We start from the raw sequence: 17466 nt of genomic DNA, 5'->3' as shown, positions 1-17466 counted from the left end.
GCACCGGGGCCACGCGGTCTATGCCGGTTGCTCCTGAGGCCTCAGATGCCTTCCACCTGCCTCCCCCGCTGCAGTGGGCTCCCTCGCCCCCGCACCCCTGCCGCCCTCCTGGGCCCCTCCCAGCTTTGCCGCCCACTCAGCTTCCAGCTCCCGCGGAGGTAGTTGATGTGATACGCGAGCAGAGGGACAGGTGTGTAAAAAAATCAACAAGGCTGATCTTCTAGACATTTTTTAGCAAAATTCAGGTGTTCAGAAAGTTAGGAAGAAATAAACGATATATTTTTGCTTAAAATAAGCGGCACGGGGTGGGTGCAGGGGGGAGAAAAGGCTTTGGGAAGGCTGGCCGATGGCACCCTCCAGCTTTCTGTACTTTCGGAAACGCGTGCAGCCCCAGAGCCCCCTCTCTGCTGGGGACCCCGCCTGCGTCTGTCACAAGTCCTGCCTGAACACGAGACCAGCTCCGCGGCTTCGTCACACCCCTCGTATCTCTAAGCAAAGTGTGTTATTTACCCTGAATAATTTCCTTTAACAGGTACTAAAAAGATACCGTTTCTTAAAATGGATGAGAGTTATCGGCTTTTGGCTTGGAAAATGACTTCTCCCCGGAGCAGGAGGCAAACCGTTAGGAGGCCAGGCTGCCACTGGCGTGGGCCTTCCTCCCCGGCCGCCCAGCCTCCGCTCTGCCGCCGGCCCCCGCCTGCCTGGCCGCCGCGGCGTTCAATTGTGCAACGAGGACACGACATCTTTCTACACCTTCTTCCCAGGTGAAGCCGGAAAGGGAGATGGAGACAGGACCCCAGCCGGCTGGGCGCGGACGGGCAGCACGACACCCGCGACGGAGCGCGCGGCCGGGGGCTGGGTGGCAGGGGTCCCTGTGGCTCTACAAGTGGCCCTGGGCCGCGATGTCTATGTTCATGTCTCCTGGCACTCGGGTGTTTTACCTCTCCGCCCGGATTTTGTATCTCAGGACAAAATAGGCGATGAGGCGCAGGGAGATGAAGAAAATCCCCAGAACGATGAAGTCCAGGTAGAGCTTGGCATCCTCCACGTCCAGCTCCCTCAGGATGGCTTCCGACTTCTGGAAGTGGCACGTCTCATCGATGCCACAGTGCAGGTCCTCTCGATCCAGGCCGTAGATGGACAGGATGACCCCTTCGAAGCCGTACCTGCGGAGGAAGGCACCGGGCATGAGCAAGGCCCTCCCGGCGGCCAGCGGACCCTGCACCCTCGCACCGGCCTCCATCTGCCGAGGGTAACGGGGTCCCCCGCCTTGCCTCCCCAAGACCTGTCTTCACGGAAACACTTCCCAGACTCCCAACAGTCTCTCAAGACAAGCGCATCCAACGGCCTGGCTAAGGTTTTCCCAATTTTTGTTTCCTCCAGAGCCTCTACCCACCAAGCCAAACTGAACAACAAATAGAAGGTATTTGTTCAGTGGGGAAACGAATCAGAAAGAAAGCTCTTTGATCCTCTGACAGAACATATTTATTTTTTTTAAACAGATATAATAAAGGGCCTGAGAGCCTTCAAAGGACTCCAGAGCATTTAAATAAAACCCTTCTGCGCCATCCCATGTCTCATTCTGCTCCGGCCCTACAGTGTCAGAACAAAAACACCAATTTTGAGAAGAAAGACACGGGTGTCTGATTTTCTGGCCCTTGGAACGCGCACGGATTGTTGAAACTCTGTACGAGTGCTTTGTTTTGATCTTGTTTTCCTGAACAATACATCTGGGTCTGAGCTGACATTCTAGAAAAAGGAAGCTTGTTCCTAACTTTGGATTTTATGTGTCACATGGGTCGGCTACAGCTGGGAGCGAAGAGCTCTTGAAGACAGGCACTGCCCAGTGAGGCCCGCGTGCCAGGACCTGGGGCCGAGAGGATGCGGTCCGAGTGCTGAGGCCCCGAGGGGCCCGGATGGTCTTGTTCATGGATATTAGGATGTTTAAAGCACGACTGGGTTTCCACTGGATTTAATAGTCAGAACCTTGGTGGGAGCACCATTCACTCCAGAGAGGAATGAGGTTCGTGAGATGGGAACACGCCCCCCCACGCAGCCCTCCACAACATGCAGAATGTGGGGGTTCATTGCAGTTTCCTCCAGGCACAAACCACTAATATTCATTCTATGCTTGGGTGCATGTGTGTGCATGTGTGCGCATGTGAGCATGTGTGCATGTGGGTGTTCGTGAGGGTGGGGACACTCCAGACTTAGGAAAAAATGAAAAGCACCAATGGTCCTGGACTCATGATGCAAGCTGCACGCTGGCATTCAGCTGGTGGCTAAGAAGTGGCTTCTTTCCCTTCCCTCCTGTCCACATAGAGCTCCCGAGCCACGAAAGCCTCCACACACGCTACCTGACGTAGGAGATATATGACATCCACTGCAGGTAAGTCGGGATGGTGTCGAAGCTGACGAAGAACCCCGAGAAGAGGAGGACGGGGATGGCCGTCACGGGTCCCACGAAGGTTGCCACCTGGGGGGACACACACGGGACTTGCTCAGGGGCAGCAAGCGGGAAGTCCGGCCCGGTTTCCTCACATGGACCCCGGAGGCTGTATCCCACGTGTCTGGGGAGAGTCCCCCCAGCAGCTGGGAACAGGCCAGGGCTGCAGGCAGGTCACCCCAGGCCAGGACGCAGCCTGTCCCGGTGCGGGGCGGGGGGTGGACGTTGTGCTCAGAGGTCAGCGGGCCCCAGCATAGGGGACTGAAGGTGAAGAGAGAGAGCACCTCTCGCAGGAGGCAGGGACCAAGATGCCTGGATATGAGGCTGCAGCGCAGCCTCTGGAGGGGCGGACAGCCAGGTGCTGTCACCGTGTCCAAGGAAGGAAGGGGCCATGCACACCATCCCCCGGGTGCTCAGAGAGGCAGGCGGGGCCACGCGCTTTCCACGGCGATCGGATGGACACCCTCGCTGCGCCTATCCACGGATGAGGGGACCGCCCGGAGGCTAAGCAGTCACTGGCAGAGGGCTCTGGAGACGGAAACGGGGAGTCCGTCATACCCAGCGGCTGGGGAGGGGTGTGTGTGTTGGAAGGCCTGGGGTGCACACCAGCTCTGTGGCTTTGCTTTCGGGGGACAGAACTGACCTAAGCACCCCAAGGTGCAGAAGCTGCAAAAGCACACAGGTTTGGCAGGCTGGGGCAGGACACGTGAAGCCCCAGGGCAGCGTAGGGGCATGGTCTGCATTTGGGGGGTGAAGGGATGGCAGAGTGGATCCCCCAGAGGCAACAAGACATAGGCATCGCGAGCTTGGACTCCCAGCCAGTGGCATGATCCCGACCAGGTCATGCTGCCTCTCTGGGCCTCAGTCTCCCCCACTATGAAATGGGGATAGCACCACGCTGGCCTGGTGGGTGTGCCTGGAGGTCAGTGAATTAAGATGTGGAAATATCTGGGAAAGCATGTGGTGGGCAGGAGGTGCCACCCACGGGCACTGTCAGTGCACCAACCCCGACTAGCCACGACGACAGGATTCCTTCCCAGGGGATGGATCTGGTGAAGCCGATCTGGGAAGTCGGGGCAGAGCTAGGAGGAGGCGTTTTAGGGAGGAGGGGCCCCGGCGACACTCGGGTAGAGAAGGACACCCTCCCGTGCTGTGTCCTCAGCTGGTACCTGCAGGGACGTGGATGCAGCTCCGATCAGCAGCCCCAGGGACTGCGCCACCAGGGACGTCATGGTGCCCAGCGCAGCGAACAGGACAAACCTCACGGCGTCAGACGGCTGTGACGTCATCCAGTACACGATGCTGCAGTAGGCCACGGGGAACATGATCTGGAAACACAGGGTCCGTCAGCCCTCGTGGAAATGTGTGTTTCCCACCCCGCCTACGGGGAACGGTGGAGAATTCGTGCCCCTTTGCTAACACACCTGGAAGGGCACGTCGGCCATGGTCTTGGCTAGGTAGTAGGCCTTCAGGCTGTACCAGTAATTCAGGTGTTCCCGAAGAAATACTCCCATCTCCAGGGGAACTAGGAGACAGAAAGAGGGAGAAAGGGTCAGGCTGACACACCCAGGGGGCCGGATATTTGCCCAGGACACCTCGGGCTGAGCTGAGAACACGGCGTGCACCTGCAGAGCGTGCAGCACTCGGGAGATTGAGCTAAAACACAGATGATTTACCAGCCGGGTGACACCGCCGACCATTCTTATGACCCAAAGAGTCGCCAAGTGGAAAATCAGTGGAGAAGGCCGACATGGGTACTGGGCATTGTTTCAGCGACTCGCACAACTATTTCCTGCCAACCTCAACACTAACCAGTGTGATTCCTTCCACAGGCAAGAGCCCCCAAGCCAGTCCTGAGAATTCAGGGCCATTTAGGGTGGCAGCGCCGGGGGAGTTTAATGCTGGAGTTCACTGTCAGCTGGAAGTGAGCAAGGGCAGCGTGCTCTCCAAACAATCTGGAACCCCATGGACATCCATCTAGAAACAGCTTTATCCACTCACAAATTCGGCCACGGCAGGCTGCCTTACTAAGCCAATGAGGTGACATTTAAACAAGACGCGAGGGATTTCTGATTAGAAAACCTTCGGCCTTCCGCAATGCTCACAGGTCTTCCATTAGTGATTAATTCCTTTAGCTTGGACATGGAATGCATTTTCTCATCTAAGAGAAGACACGACAGTACCTGTCCACAAAGAAAATGATGTTTCGAGAAACCAAGATGTTTTGTGTCAGAAAGCTCATCTATTGGCTGAGCCAGGACCTCAGTGCCCCGTTGGTGGGAGGGTGTGCAGGGCCGGGCACTCACACGTGAGAACGGTGGGCATGAGGGCCGCAAACATGAGGAAGAGCATGGAGAAGAAGAGGAAGCCGGAGTTACTCAAGACCTTCTTGGCCTCGTTCCCAATCCCCAGGTACAGCAGGCCGATGAGGAGGCCGATGCCAATGTGAGACGTGATCCGCAGGTGCGTCAGGACCTGGGGGCACACACGGTTCTCGCTGATGTGCGTTGGGGTTGGGCAAAGACCGCAGGGCCGAGGCCTTCCAAGGCATCGGTCCCTGATTTCTCCTCCCGAAGAATAAACCCCAACCCTAAGCCAACTCTCTCTCTCTCTCACACACACACATGCGCGCACACACACACACACACACACACATGCACACAGCAATTTACTGCTGTTCAAACAGAAGCAATTGGCATCCTCTGTTCAATCCCCTTCACAAACGGCACGAAGGGCAGTCTGCCTTCAGAGGAGGGAGCAGGTGAAACAGTGCTGGGGGGACCAGGGGGATGGATACATCCTGGCCCCTCCTCGGACGGCTCTGGCCCGGCCAGCCTCAAGCCCTCCAACTTTCAAAGTAGGTCCCAGAGGCCCCACTGGGCACACTCAGCCCTTCCCGGCAGGTAGCCTGCCAGGTTGTCCGCTGTGACGGGTGGATGTGATCACAGCTCCTGGTCACTGGCCACCTCCTGCTCGACCACACTCTGGGCCCCTGTGCCCTCAGAGCCTCCTGGAGTGACGAGCACACTCCCACTTGGGCTTGGCCAGAGGAATGCAAGCACGGGAGACGTTTGCCGCCTCCAGCAGGAGGTTTTACAGGCTGGCCCCTGCCATGTTCCAGGAAAGGAGCTGTGTCTCCATGCTGGGACCCAGGATGAGACGTGTGGGGCAGGGCCACAAGCCACAGCTGCCAACACACAGCACCAGTGCAACGTATGTATTTACTGTCATAGCCACCGGCGCTTGGGGAGTGTTTGGTGCAGCAGCATCGAGGACGGAAGGCTGACCAATGCAAATGCAGGGAAAACAGCCTGAAAGTTCCGTCAGGACGAATAAACCAGAAAATGATCCCACAGCTTCCTTTGCCATGAAAAAGTGCTTGCAAACAGCCTTACCGAATCCCTCATGATACTGAGGAAAGTCCTTTTGAAGAGGATGCAGAACTGGGTGAGGCAGCTGGCCGAGAAGCTGTGGCAGCCCTCCATGGAGGTGGAGTCCTGCGGGCGCACACGGGAAGGGGCGAGGTGAGCCGCCAGCCCTGGACGCATCTCCCCTTGGCTCAGAGAAAGCCCCCATGCAGCAGGGTGCAAGATGCAGCATGCAGCTGTCCCGCGGGGGGCCGGGGGTTTGCATTACCTTTCTCAACCCCTGCAATCGTTTTGTCTGCTTTACCTCTTCAGAGGGCCGGTGCCAAAGAAAAGGGTTCACCTCGGCATCCCCCCCAGGCTCTCTCCTGTGCTCAGAGTCACACATGCCCTCCCGGACGGCTCTCACCAGGCGGCTGTTCTGGTCGCCGTATTCGCCGGATGCGACCTCCATGACTGCGGGAGACACAGACGGGTGAGCCCCGGGCTCCGGGGAGGAGCCCCCGTGTTGCTAACGTGAACCCGGGCCTTGTTGGTTTTGCGACAACACAGCCTCGAGCCTCGCGGGAGTACTTTTAGCGGGTTATGGGGATGTCGCATGATAGGATAAGATCATTCCACCACCAATATTTCTAGGGCCCCAGAGAGGGCATTTATCACATCAGGATCCTAGAAATGCAAATTCAGACGGTGATGCCAGGGAGCCTGAGAGGTAACCAGCTCATGCGTCTACTAACTTATTCACCCACTGATGTTTATTGGGTGCCTGCCTCAGGCATTCAAACCCCGGGACTGGAGCCAGGAGATGCGTGGAAGGGGGCTTGCGTGTCACTACGGGCTCAGGTGGGAGGGACGGGGGCAGTGACCGTCCTTCAGCACCACGGACAGCCCTTCAGGCCCACCAGCCTGCTTGGACCCCTCGGCCCCCCCTCCTGGTCCCCGAGGACTGTGTCCTCCACTGCCCCTGCCCCTCACTCCCACGGCCTCTCTGTGGCCCCTGGTTCCACACCCCACACGAGGGCTGCTCCTTCCCACTCGTGACCTGCGGTCTCCCATGCTGCCTTCCCATGGCCCCTTCCCTCACGGACTTGTCCTTGAGGAAGCCCAAAGTTCCCGGCCTTCATCTTTTGGCCCCCGCCCTCTGGCCACACCAGCTATCTGCTTTCCCTGAGCCTGAACCAGGGCAGCCAAGCCCTCTTAGATCCTATCATAAACCAGGACATGTCGCCACAAGAGAATGTCATCATCAGTGACGCCACATGAACCCAGCAGGGCCAGCTCACGTCGCCACTCACACTCGCCATGCTCCAGATTGCCACTCTCCCCTCCTTCCATCCTCTCTCTGGTGATGGAGAGGGAATAGAAGCTGCCAGAAGAGAACGCTCTCACCTTCCCGAGACCTTTCCCACAGTCCCATGTGCCCAATTTCCTACCCCCTAGGTCCTCTCCTCTTTGCAGATGCTGGACCTCCCCACTCTGCCCCTGCTCCGTGGCCCCTGTCCCCACCTGCCTTCTCTCTCCGGGGAACAGGGGTGTGATGGTCATGGGCACCGGCCACTACCTTCACAACACACTGAAGCCTCCATTCAGGTGAAGTTCCCCTCCCCCTCAGCCCCTTCCATCACAGCCCACTTCTCAGAAGACAGAAGCTTGGCCTGGGAACCATGTCTCATGGAACACAATTTGGGGGATGACGTTGTAGAGATATGGAATCCTAGCAGTGCTGTGGGGGGAAAACATCTGGATGGGAAAGGCTGACGGCTGGGACAGAGAAGGAGGGTCACCAGGTTGAGAACATCCTTCCTCACACACCAAATTCACATTCACCTGGAACCTCAGAATGTGGCTTTATTTGGAAAATGCTCTTTGCAGATGTAATTAGTTATGGATCTTGAGATGAAATCATCCTGGATTTAGGGTGAGCCATGAGTCTCATGACTGGTGTCCTTATAAGAGTAGGAGAGGACACCCAGAGACACAGAGGAAAAAGCCATGTGAGGACAAAGGCAGAGTACGGAGTGACCCAGCCACAAGCCCAGATACGCTGGGGCCTGCAGGAGCTGGAAGAGGCAGGAAGGACTCTCCTCTGAGCCTTCTGAGCCAGCATAGCCCTGCCCACACCTTGACTTTCAGCCCAGAACTGCAAGAGGATGAGTTTCTGCTTTTCAGGCCACCCAGTCTGTGGGGCTTCCTTGCAAAAGCCATGGGCAGGATATACCTGCAAAGACTAGACCCCAACACGGGGACCAAGGTGGGGGAATGGGACTGAGTAGGGGGTGTCAAGCACTCGGCGGCCTAGTAAATATGAGGCTCTGGAGAAAAGGAAGGCAAGAGGGATGCCAGGCTCTGTGGCTTGCAGAGTGGGATGGTGGGGGAAGACTTGGATTTGGAGATGCGGCCTGGAGAGGCTGTAGGGTTTGCTGACAGACGTGTGGGGCATGGTGTGCAGGAAGGGTGCTGGGCCCAGAGACCAGTAGGGGAAATGTGATGACTGGCAGGGGCGTCATGGCCCTGGAGCGCATGGCTGAGAGGAGAAGCCAGGGGAGGCACCTGGGAGCAACGCCAGCGTGCAGGCTCCTACATCTCAAGGCCCGAGACACGGCACACTTGGCTGCCAAGCTCGGGACCAAGCTCAGGAGAAGGAACTCGGACCATCAGCTTGGTCTCTTGGTCTCTGAACTCTGAGCATCACCTTTTTGTTATGTTTGGTAGAAATCTAAATCAGCATTTTAACAACTTGGTGAATCAATGTAAAAGGGTCGTTTTTTAAATTTCTAAATGTTATTTATTTTCAGAAAAACTTCGTTTAAATCAGAAACCTAACACAGCAGAGCATTAGGAAAACCAGCACCTAACAACAGCATCCTTGTTCTAGGTCCCAGATATCTTCTCTGGAGGAAGGAAAACCTCTTCACTGTTCTTAAAAGCTCCACCACAGGACAGCGGTCGAACCATGTGTGGAATATGAAAGGAATTTCTGATTTGGGGGCTTCAGGTAAAAGTAGAAACCCACTGAACGTGGAAAAGAGCTTCCTTCTTTCCCCTCCAGCTGGTCAAGGGTCTACTTACCAAAATCAGCCGGGTTGTGATAGGTTGGGCAGTTCAGACCTAAATCCCTCAAGTACGGTACAAGATTTGAGACTTTTCCCCGGTACACACATTGTCCTTGACTAAGGACATAAAGCTGGAAAAAAAGAGAGAGGGAGAACATCGACCTTGTCCCACCTTGTAAAGCAACAGGAGCCGTCAATCCATATACCCCTCGACCTCCATCCATCCATCCATCCACCCATCCACCATCTTTCCACCTACCCATCCATCCACCCTCTCATTTATCCACCCATCCACTACCCATTCAACTTTCTATCCAACTACCTATCTACTCATTAATCTATCCATCTACCCATCCATCCACCACCCATTCCAGCTTCCATCCATCCACCCACCCACCCATCAGCCTTCCATCCATCCATCCATCCATCCATCCATCCATCCATCTACCCATTCATCCATCCACCCACCTACTTATCTACCCATTCATCTACCACCCACTCAACTATCCACCTACCCATCCTACATCCATCCACCCACTCACCCGCCCACTCATCCATCAGCCAATTTCTTTCACTTTCAGGAGAGCTTTCCATTACGTCCCCAAAATGTTAAAGTTTAACGGGAACTTTAAGTCAGGGAAGATATCAAATGGACAGGCATTACTTTATTATATTACTTTTCTTCCCCCTCACACTAACCAGCTGCTAGGAAAGATTTTGAAACTATACACATTTCATCCCTGGGCCTGTGTGTGTGTGTGTGTGTGTGTGTGTGTGTGTGTGTTTTGCTTACAATATCAAAACCTAAGATTTATAATAAAAGAAATGATGTTGTACACATAGGATAACCTATCATTTAATTCTGTAAAACAGGTGTCCCCCATTGTTACAAGGGCAGGGAAAATGAAGCTTTAGCAATGTGTGACCCTGTGGCCGGACATCAGCCCCAGAGGGAGAACACTGGCCAGCTCTTTCTACCCACTACCGCCCTGCTGCCTTAGCTGCTTATGACTCTAAAGTCTTCTGAATCATAACATTTAAGGCCACTCAGAAATGAAGACACCCCTGGGAACTTACAAGAAGCTGTGAGTCCCTGGGATTTGGTGTCACTTGGGCTGTCACCACACGTACCTGGTCAAAGAGTTCGAAGAGCTTGGCGCTGGGCTGGTGGATGGTGCAGATGATGGACCTCCCTCCTTGAGCCAGTCCTTTCATCAGGGAGACCACCTGGAAGCAGGACGCGCTGTCCAGGCCACTGCAAGGCAAGGGGCACCGTGAGATGCCTGTGGGACCCCCCCAAACCGTAGCCCACATTCAAAGCACAGGGAGGAGGTCTATCCTGCAGCCTGAGCTGTCATGTCTTCTAGAGTCAGACAGGGAGAGAGGGAGGGGAGTCAGGTGGGACCAGGGATAGGACAAAAAGGGGCAGGCAGAGCTTGTGCCTCCCCCTCCTGGGGCGACTCAAGGGGCCCCTATAAGAACCCTGGCGGAGAGCGCAGGGCTCTTCCCTCCACTGCCCTTGAGTACCTGGTGGGCTCATCGAAGAACATGACGGGAGGGTTGTTCACCAGCTCCAGGGCGATGGCCAGGCGCTTCCGCTGGCCGCCAGAGAGGCTTCCGGTCCGCGTGTTGGCGCAAGACAACAAGCCCAGAGCCGTCAGGATCTCCTTGACCTGCGGGAGCAGCAGAGCCAGAGTGGCCGTCAGGGACTGCCTGCCACACCTCACCACCTCCAGGCTCACGCGCAAACACCTGCCACCGCCCCCGATGCGCTCGTGGACACACATGGATGGGATTGCATATGAGGGCCCTTCGCAGGCTGCCCGCTGCCAAGTGGGCAGGTGTCTTTCCAAGTCCGAGGTCCTGGTTTGGGCCCCGGGGGCTGGGAAGGGGCGCTGGAGTCCCAGGTCAGCCTCCTGCTGGTGACGCTACAGGCTTCCTCCCTTGTAAGCCCGGCTCAAGGCCAGGGTTCTCGGAAGGCGCTCGATCACCATGTGTAGAGTGGCGGGATTGACAGACACACAGACGGGATGATCAAGCATCTTCTTTTTTTTTTTTTTTTAAGATTTTATTTATTCATGAGAGACACACGGAGAGAGGCAGAGACAACAGGCAGCGGGAGAAGCAGGCTCCCTGCGGGGAGCCCGGCGCAGGACTCGATCCCAGGACCTCGGGGTCACACCTGAGCCGGAGGAAGATGCTCAACCACTGAGCCATCAGGCTTCTGACAGCACAAAGGGGAGGGCCATCGTGGCGGTGCAATGGGAGACGCGGTGAAAACAGCCAGCGCAGCGCTTGGCACGGAGGCAGCAGTGTAATCCACAGCAGCTGCTGAGGGCCCGGGAGCTCCTGCACACACACACCACACAGGCCTCTCGGGAAGAAGGAAAGCCGCCCCGTTGGCACCTGTCATGGCAGAGCCAGGTCTCTGAGGTGGCAGCAAGGCCAGGAAAGGGCTTGAAGCAGTCACTGCCTGCACGGGCCCTGCCGATGCCTGTCTCCACCCCGGGCTCCGGGATACAAACAGTCCGCTGTGACTAAGCTTCCGTGTCTGCTCCAGATTATCGGCCTCGTATTGACTCGGGGAACAGAAAGTCAGCAGACTCGAGCGCAGCGGTCAGGTGTCTTCCTGGAGGCAGCCCTCGGGGCGCTGGGGGTGGGTGGCCACCCGCCCTGCCTCCACCCCAGGCTCACCTCCCGGGGCCGGCCCTCCTGGAGGTCCCACGAGAATGTGCCCGGCCCCCATCTCGGCCTCTGGTGGCGGACCCCAGGCCAGTGGCTTCTCTGGGGAGATGAGGTCATCCAAGAGGAGAAGGAACTCACAGGGAAGAAAATTTCCACTCCAGCTCTTGAGTTACTGACGTATGGTCGGGACAAAATGCAGCCCCGGTGACAGGATGAGCCAGGACACTACTGCTCCGCAGGCCAGGAGTCGGGTCAGACGGACCCGGGTCCGAATCCCGGTAGGCATCTTTCTTATTGATCTGTAAACCCAACGCCCTGCCCTTCTAGAATGCCCTGCATTTGAGGGATCCCAACCGGGAAAGAAGGTCAGAGAGGTTGCCCGGGAAGGGCCATCAAGGCGGGGCAGGTGGGGAGGGCTCTTGGCACACCTTCCCTCCCCTGCTGACAGCATCCGTTGGTCTTCCCAGAACCACCAAGCTTGCGCGGAACCACAGGCCGAACCCCAGGTTCTTCTGGAACCACAGGCCGAACTTGCAGAATGAAGGGTCACTCCGCTCATTTCAGGCTTGCCTCTGGGGCCCCCCGCGGCTCAGCACGGCACATGCCCACTCCTTTCCACCATCTGTCCTCGCAGGGCCCCTCTTTGTGGCTGGGGGTGCCCCGCCCCACATGCCCTCGACCCCCATGGACAGGATGCAGGAGGTGGAGGCAAACGTTGGCACCAGCCCTTCAGCTGCCCCGTCCAGCCCATTTCTCCAATGTTCTCTCAAGAGTGATGCTCCACAGGTTGGTTCTGTTTTAAAACTAGTCAGAAAGAACAACGTCCCAGTCCTGGGAGATGTCGTTCGTAAGCAAGCCCCTTGCTTGGGACCCTCAAGGGCGGGGGCCGCTTTTCTGGGAACCGAGGCAGGCTGTGGACCACACATTCCATTACCTACTAGAACATTCCATTCTATTGTTTCCATGAGACACAAACAACCGCAGCCTGGGTTGGAGGGAAATGAGTCAGGGCAGGCATTCGGCCACTGTTTCATCCTTGAAATAACCGCTCAATCCTGCGGATGCTTTCTGGGGGGAGGCAGGACCTACACTTGGCTGAGGACCGGAATGGGGGCTTCCGGTAAACAGCGTGTGCAGGACCCAAGACCAGCGCTAAGCCCCACAGGGAGGGCTCACGGCCTTCTCCACCCAGCAGGGGACGAATCTGAAGAGGGAGGCAAGGCTCCGGCTCCTTCGGGAGGACTCGGCCACACAGATGGCAGTGAAGCCCTCGCTGACTTGACGTCGTTGCTCCTGTAAAGCCAGCTGAGAACGGCACGCGGCTGTCCTCATGTCCTTGACTTAGGCCAGGCATGCGGAGGACGTGCACACGGGCATGGCTGGCCGGGAGACGCCTCCTCGCCCTACCGAGAAGGCCGCCTTGCCCCATCCCTTCTGCTATAGCAGGAGGAGTGGGCCGCCGTGGGGCTCCCCCAACACCCTGAGCGGCGACGGGGGCCCCGTGATGTAACAGGCAAAGCTGGAGCAGGAGACGAAAGGCCTGGCTGCCTGTGTCTGTCACTACAGCACGTGTTGCCCTCCGAGCCCTTCAGTGAGAGCTACGTCTGTGTTCCCCTTCCACGTGGAAAGGACGGTCCACGCGCGTCACGCTGCAGGAAAATCACCCCATGTCTGTTCTGCGGGGTCATTATCTAAGCTTCACCGCGCCCCGGAGGGCAGGTGCGGCCTGGCCTCTCAGCCCTCGCTATGGCCGGAGGTCCAGAGCGCTGCGGACAGCGGCCCGAGGTTACCCAGCAGGTCCCAGGGGCCAGGCCTGGTGGGGCTCCCCTGTGGACCTCGCTCCGCTTCTCTGTGTCAGCAAGACCCTCGGCCTGCCTCATGCACTCAGCACCGAATTGTGCAGCTGGGAGTGGGACCCTAACTCAGCCCCCATTGCTGCGAGGGGTGTTCCCGTTGCTGTTGTGGCTGCTTCTTCCCACCCCACCCCCACTCTAGCCCCACCACCCCGGGTCAAGGTGGCTGCTTGGGAGAGACTAGGGTCCTGCAGGCTTTCCCCACTCGACCTGCACCAACGTCACAGCCCCCTCCCCACCTTCCAAAAGGGACTCAGCATGCATAACCCCCACATTTGCACGTCTACGTTCTGGGTTCTAGCAATCATTTCGTTCCTCTGGAGTCAGAATAAAAGCTCCCCAGGAAGCACCCCCGACAGCACAGCGGTCGTGTGTCCTTCTCCCGCCTGCATGGGAGGCTGACCCCGGGCTCCTGGGCTGATCCTGAGGATTCCAAAGGGTGCAGGCTGGGCCGGAGGCCATGGGGTGGGGTGGGGTGGGGTGGGGTGGGGGAGAGGATGAGCCCCAGTGATGCCCGGCATTGTTTTCATGACACATTTATGTAACGTTAACTATTATGCACCACGCAAAGGGAACAGGCATGGTAAATAGAATTGCTGTTAAAATATTTCCTGGGACGCCCGGGTGGCTCAGTGGTAAGCGTCTGCCTTCGGCTCAGGGCGTGATCCTGGGGTCCTGGGATCGAGTCCCACATCGGGCTCCCTGCATGGAGCCTGCTTCTCCCTCTGCCTGTGTCTCTGCCTCTCTCTCTGCGTCTCTCATGAATAAATAAAGCCTTTTTTAAAAAAATTTTTTTTCAAAAAAAATTTCTGATGCATCACTCTGGTGTACAGCAAATGTGAAGCCAAGGTGCACCACCAGTGCTCGCCCTGCAGGTCCTACCCATTACGCTGCTGGACCATTGTCTTCCAAGAAGACAAGATAGTATTGCATAAGTGTGATTTCGCCCAATTTTACTCTTCCATGGAAACCCCACCAGCGCCAGGCTAGCCCTGCAGCGGAGGAGGGAAGCTGAGTTTCCCCCAGATGATGTGTAAACATAAACTGGTCACACCTGCTGAGTGGGGCTTCCCGACTCCCAGGGGCTCCCAGGGACTGCTTCCCTGGCACCCTCCCTGGGCCCTGGGCTTTGGGGGAGCGGGGAAAGGGGGATGAAGAGGATTAGAAGGTCTCTGGCATCCTGGAAACTTGAAACTTGTTTATTTGATTTTTTTTTAAGGCCGCTTAATAACGGGTAAGAACCTAATTTCTTCTTGTGAGTGCGTGTGGGTGGAGGCTGGTTATTTTTAAGCGAATGACTAACCATGTTCGTTGTAAATGTTTTATAAAAAAGCAATGGAGTATAAAGCATGTTGAGCACCAGAAGGGGCAGGGCGCTTGCTCTAATGTTGAGGCTGGTGCGCTCTGGCCACCTAAGCTTTCCTGCCATGTCCTTGCTGGTTGGTGGCCTCACCGAGATCTGGACGTTTTGTGGCAAGGAGGCCACTCTTGGACCCCCGGCTGCCAGGCTGGAGCGCACACCGAGATGTCACCGTCCCCCACACCGAACACTAGGTGACAAACCAGCAAACAGAACCAGTGCCAAGAAGTCCCTCCCCACACGTTTGCCAAATGGATTTCGTGAACTTTCTGGACTGTCTGTGGCCCAGGCGCACACTTACCATCTCCCTCCTGCCCTCGTCCTTCTCTTGGAGCTTCAGATGTGCAGATACCTGCAGGGGGAGGAATCAGAACAGATGGCAAGCCTCACTCTCACGGAGGGGAGCTCGGAAACCCCTCGGACGTCTTGGCGCCCACCCCCTTGGTTTAACAAAAGGAGGGCCCAGGAGAGCACTGCACAGCTGGGAAGCTTCCTGTTATCTCCGAGGGCTTCCCTGCTGCGCCCGCCACAGACGGGAGGTGTGGGCAACTGACAGGCCAAGGGGCTCCGGGCTCAGGGGCCTGAAGGTCCCTGTTGTATGTCTAGGAAGCTCACGGGCCATCTGTCAAACCACCGACAGATTAAAATGCTCCACAGTGGAGGGTCTACACCACACAAATCGGCCAGTGCTAAATATAAGGACTCCAGCTTTGTTGCTGTTTTGTTTTGCGTGAGATCCTGAGGAGCCGTCAGCACTCAGTACTGTTACCGGCTAACCAGACGCTTAGGTGGTCAGGGCCAGAGTCCCCCACAGGGAAACAGGGAGCAGGGCAGTGAAGACAGGACCACACTAGCATCCTGATTGACAGCTTAGACAGGACCACAAGAGCCTCCTGTCTAGCAGCCTCTGCAAGAGTGACATTTGCAAAACATCCTGAAACACCACAATTAGCCGTAAAACATTGGCCACTGTCACGAGTTGGGGCAGCTAGTCTCCAGGTGTTAGCCTAACATACCAGCAACACATGAACCATAACCCACCAGGTAGACAGGTGTGTGACCGAAGTCCCGATCGGTGCACCTCAGCGGCCAACCCACAGGGGCCACACTCAGGATGCTTCAGAGTTCCCCGAAAGAGCTCGTAAAAACCCCTAGATTTAAACGCCAAAACAGCCACCCTCCTGGGCCCCTCCCTCTCTGGGAACTTTGTTCTATCACCCAATAAACCTCACTTTGCTGCTCACCACCCTTCATCTGGTCTACGTCCTCACTCTTCGATATGGCACGACCAAGAACCCGGGCAGTAAGGGGACCCAAACCCTGTGGCAGTATCAGCCCTGGTCCTGCCCTGCCTGGTTGTGTGGGTGGTCTTGGTGCACAAGGAGACTCTGTTTCCTCATGGGCACACTTCCCCAGCCAGTGAGCAGGGGAAGAGGCCTGGCCTAGATGGCTCTCAGGCCAACACCCAAGGTCACTTCGCCATCCACCTTGTGGTCATGAGGATCAGAGGCAGCACGTGGAAAAGCACAGCCATCCTGACACGGGACTGGGGTCGGGGGCAGGTGCCCAGTGTCATCCCTACGCCTGTGGCAGGACCTTCAGAAGTAAAAAACAAAAAAGCAAACAAACAAAAAAATGATTCCCTCAAGTGAGGGATGATTTTCAAGCGTTTCGTAAAAATTCTCAAAGTCAGAATCCAATTTAATTTCACTCTGAAAAGGAATTTGACAGCGGAGCCTGGTGACAGGTTGGGGACAGTCACTGGTCTTGTCTGCACAAGAAAGCAGTGATGGGGCTGGAAGTCAAAGGGAAGTTTCTCGGTCAAGGAACCCAGTGAGTAGTTCAATAATCGGCCAAGAAGCTGAACTCTGGTCACCCAAGAGGAAGGAGAAGTAGCAACTGAAGAATTCAGCAAGCTCGAATTTCTAAATTTGCTGTTCTATTGGCAACTCCTCCTAAGCTCCCGGTGCTCCCGTCAGAATGGCTGTTTGGAGGCAGGATAAGCTCCCAGGGGCTCCGAGTGCAGGTGCCAGGCCCGGCAGAGAGCTCTCCCCCTACAGGACACTGGGTTCCAGGGAGGACGTGAATGAGGACACCCCGCGGAGCAGGTCAAGGGGGCAGATGGCATATCCGACATCTTACGCTGCTTCCCTTTGCCCAGATAAGAACCCCTTGGAGTTGGCCTTCAGATGAAACGCCAGGCAGCTACTCTCCATCTCCAGCCCCGCAGAGAGGAAGCTTTGCCCCCTCCAAGTCGGAAGCACAGGGCAAGACCCCGCTTGGCAGGAAAACCAAGGCAAACACCCGCTCATCAACCAGAGGGAGCAGCTGAGAACGCTCCCCGGCGTGCCAGGGGGGCCTGGAGGCCGGGCGCCGTCTTTTGCAGCAGACCAGGGGAGGGCAGAGAAGCAAGCAGCCCCAAGCACAAAAACGTGTGGGCTGCTCCAGACCCCATCGTGCAGGCGCCCGGGGCTCACTGCCTAACCCTGGGAGGTGCCCTTTCTCCTGTGCTTTGCATATTTGGTGACTGCGTGGGCCTTTGTGCATACGGGGCCCGGGATGCAGGGTGTGCAGCCAATGCTGGTTCCACTCCCCGCCGACCCCAGCCGGCAGGGGGTGCCGAAGACCAGACCCTCAGGGCCCTAACCCAGGCGCCAGATCGGAGAACTCAGGCCCAAAGTCACAAATAAGCAGGGACACCTGA

At 56.8% G+C, this 17466-nt stretch overlaps 1 protein-coding gene and 1 long non-coding RNA gene across 5 annotated transcripts in view; one reads left to right on the top strand and one right to left on the bottom strand.

The window, feature by feature from the left end:
• Nucleotides 1–213: 213 nt before the first annotated feature.
• The window catches only part of ABCG1 (ATP binding cassette subfamily G member 1), a 66521-nt gene continuing 49268 nt past the window's right edge, over nt 214–17466 (bottom strand). For 2 of the 4 annotated variants that reach the window (XM_077879292.1, XM_077879294.1), the window contains 11 exons: nt 15064–15114; nt 10392–10537; nt 9996–10119; nt 8881–8995; nt 6083–6267; nt 5842–5943; nt 4753–4921; nt 3871–3971; nt 3616–3774; nt 2358–2476; nt 214–1166 (listed from right to left, as the gene is read on the bottom strand). In XM_077879292.1, the coding sequence (XP_077735418.1) occupies nt 938–1166; nt 2358–2476; nt 3616–3774; nt 3871–3971; nt 4753–4921; nt 5842–5943; nt 6083–6267; nt 8881–8995; nt 9996–10119; nt 10392–10537; nt 15064–15114 (1500 nt within the window). In that variant the 3' untranslated portion in view covers nt 214–937. The remainder of the gene's footprint in view (nt 1167–2357; nt 2477–3615; nt 3775–3870; nt 3972–4752; nt 4922–5841; nt 5944–6082; nt 6268–8880; nt 8996–9995; nt 10120–10391; nt 10538–15063; nt 15115–17466) is intronic. The other 2 variants (XM_077879293.1, XM_077879297.1) reach the window with 1 other exon arrangement.
• On the top strand, nt 11450–14185 carry LOC144302012 (uncharacterized). Its single transcript, XR_013368932.1, has 3 exons — nt 11450–11827; nt 12184–12335; nt 12745–14185. It is a non-coding gene; the product is annotated as an uncharacterized LOC144302012 (long non-coding RNA).

This window comes from Canis aureus, chromosome 30 (assembly GCF_053574225.1).
Source record: "Canis aureus isolate CA01 chromosome 30, VMU_Caureus_v.1.0, whole genome shotgun sequence".
In the NCBI taxonomy this organism is placed as follows: Eukaryota; Metazoa; Chordata; class Mammalia; order Carnivora; family Canidae; genus Canis; species Canis aureus.
The sequence above is the reverse complement of the archived record's forward strand: the minus strand, read 5'-3'. Positions and strand labels throughout refer to the sequence as shown.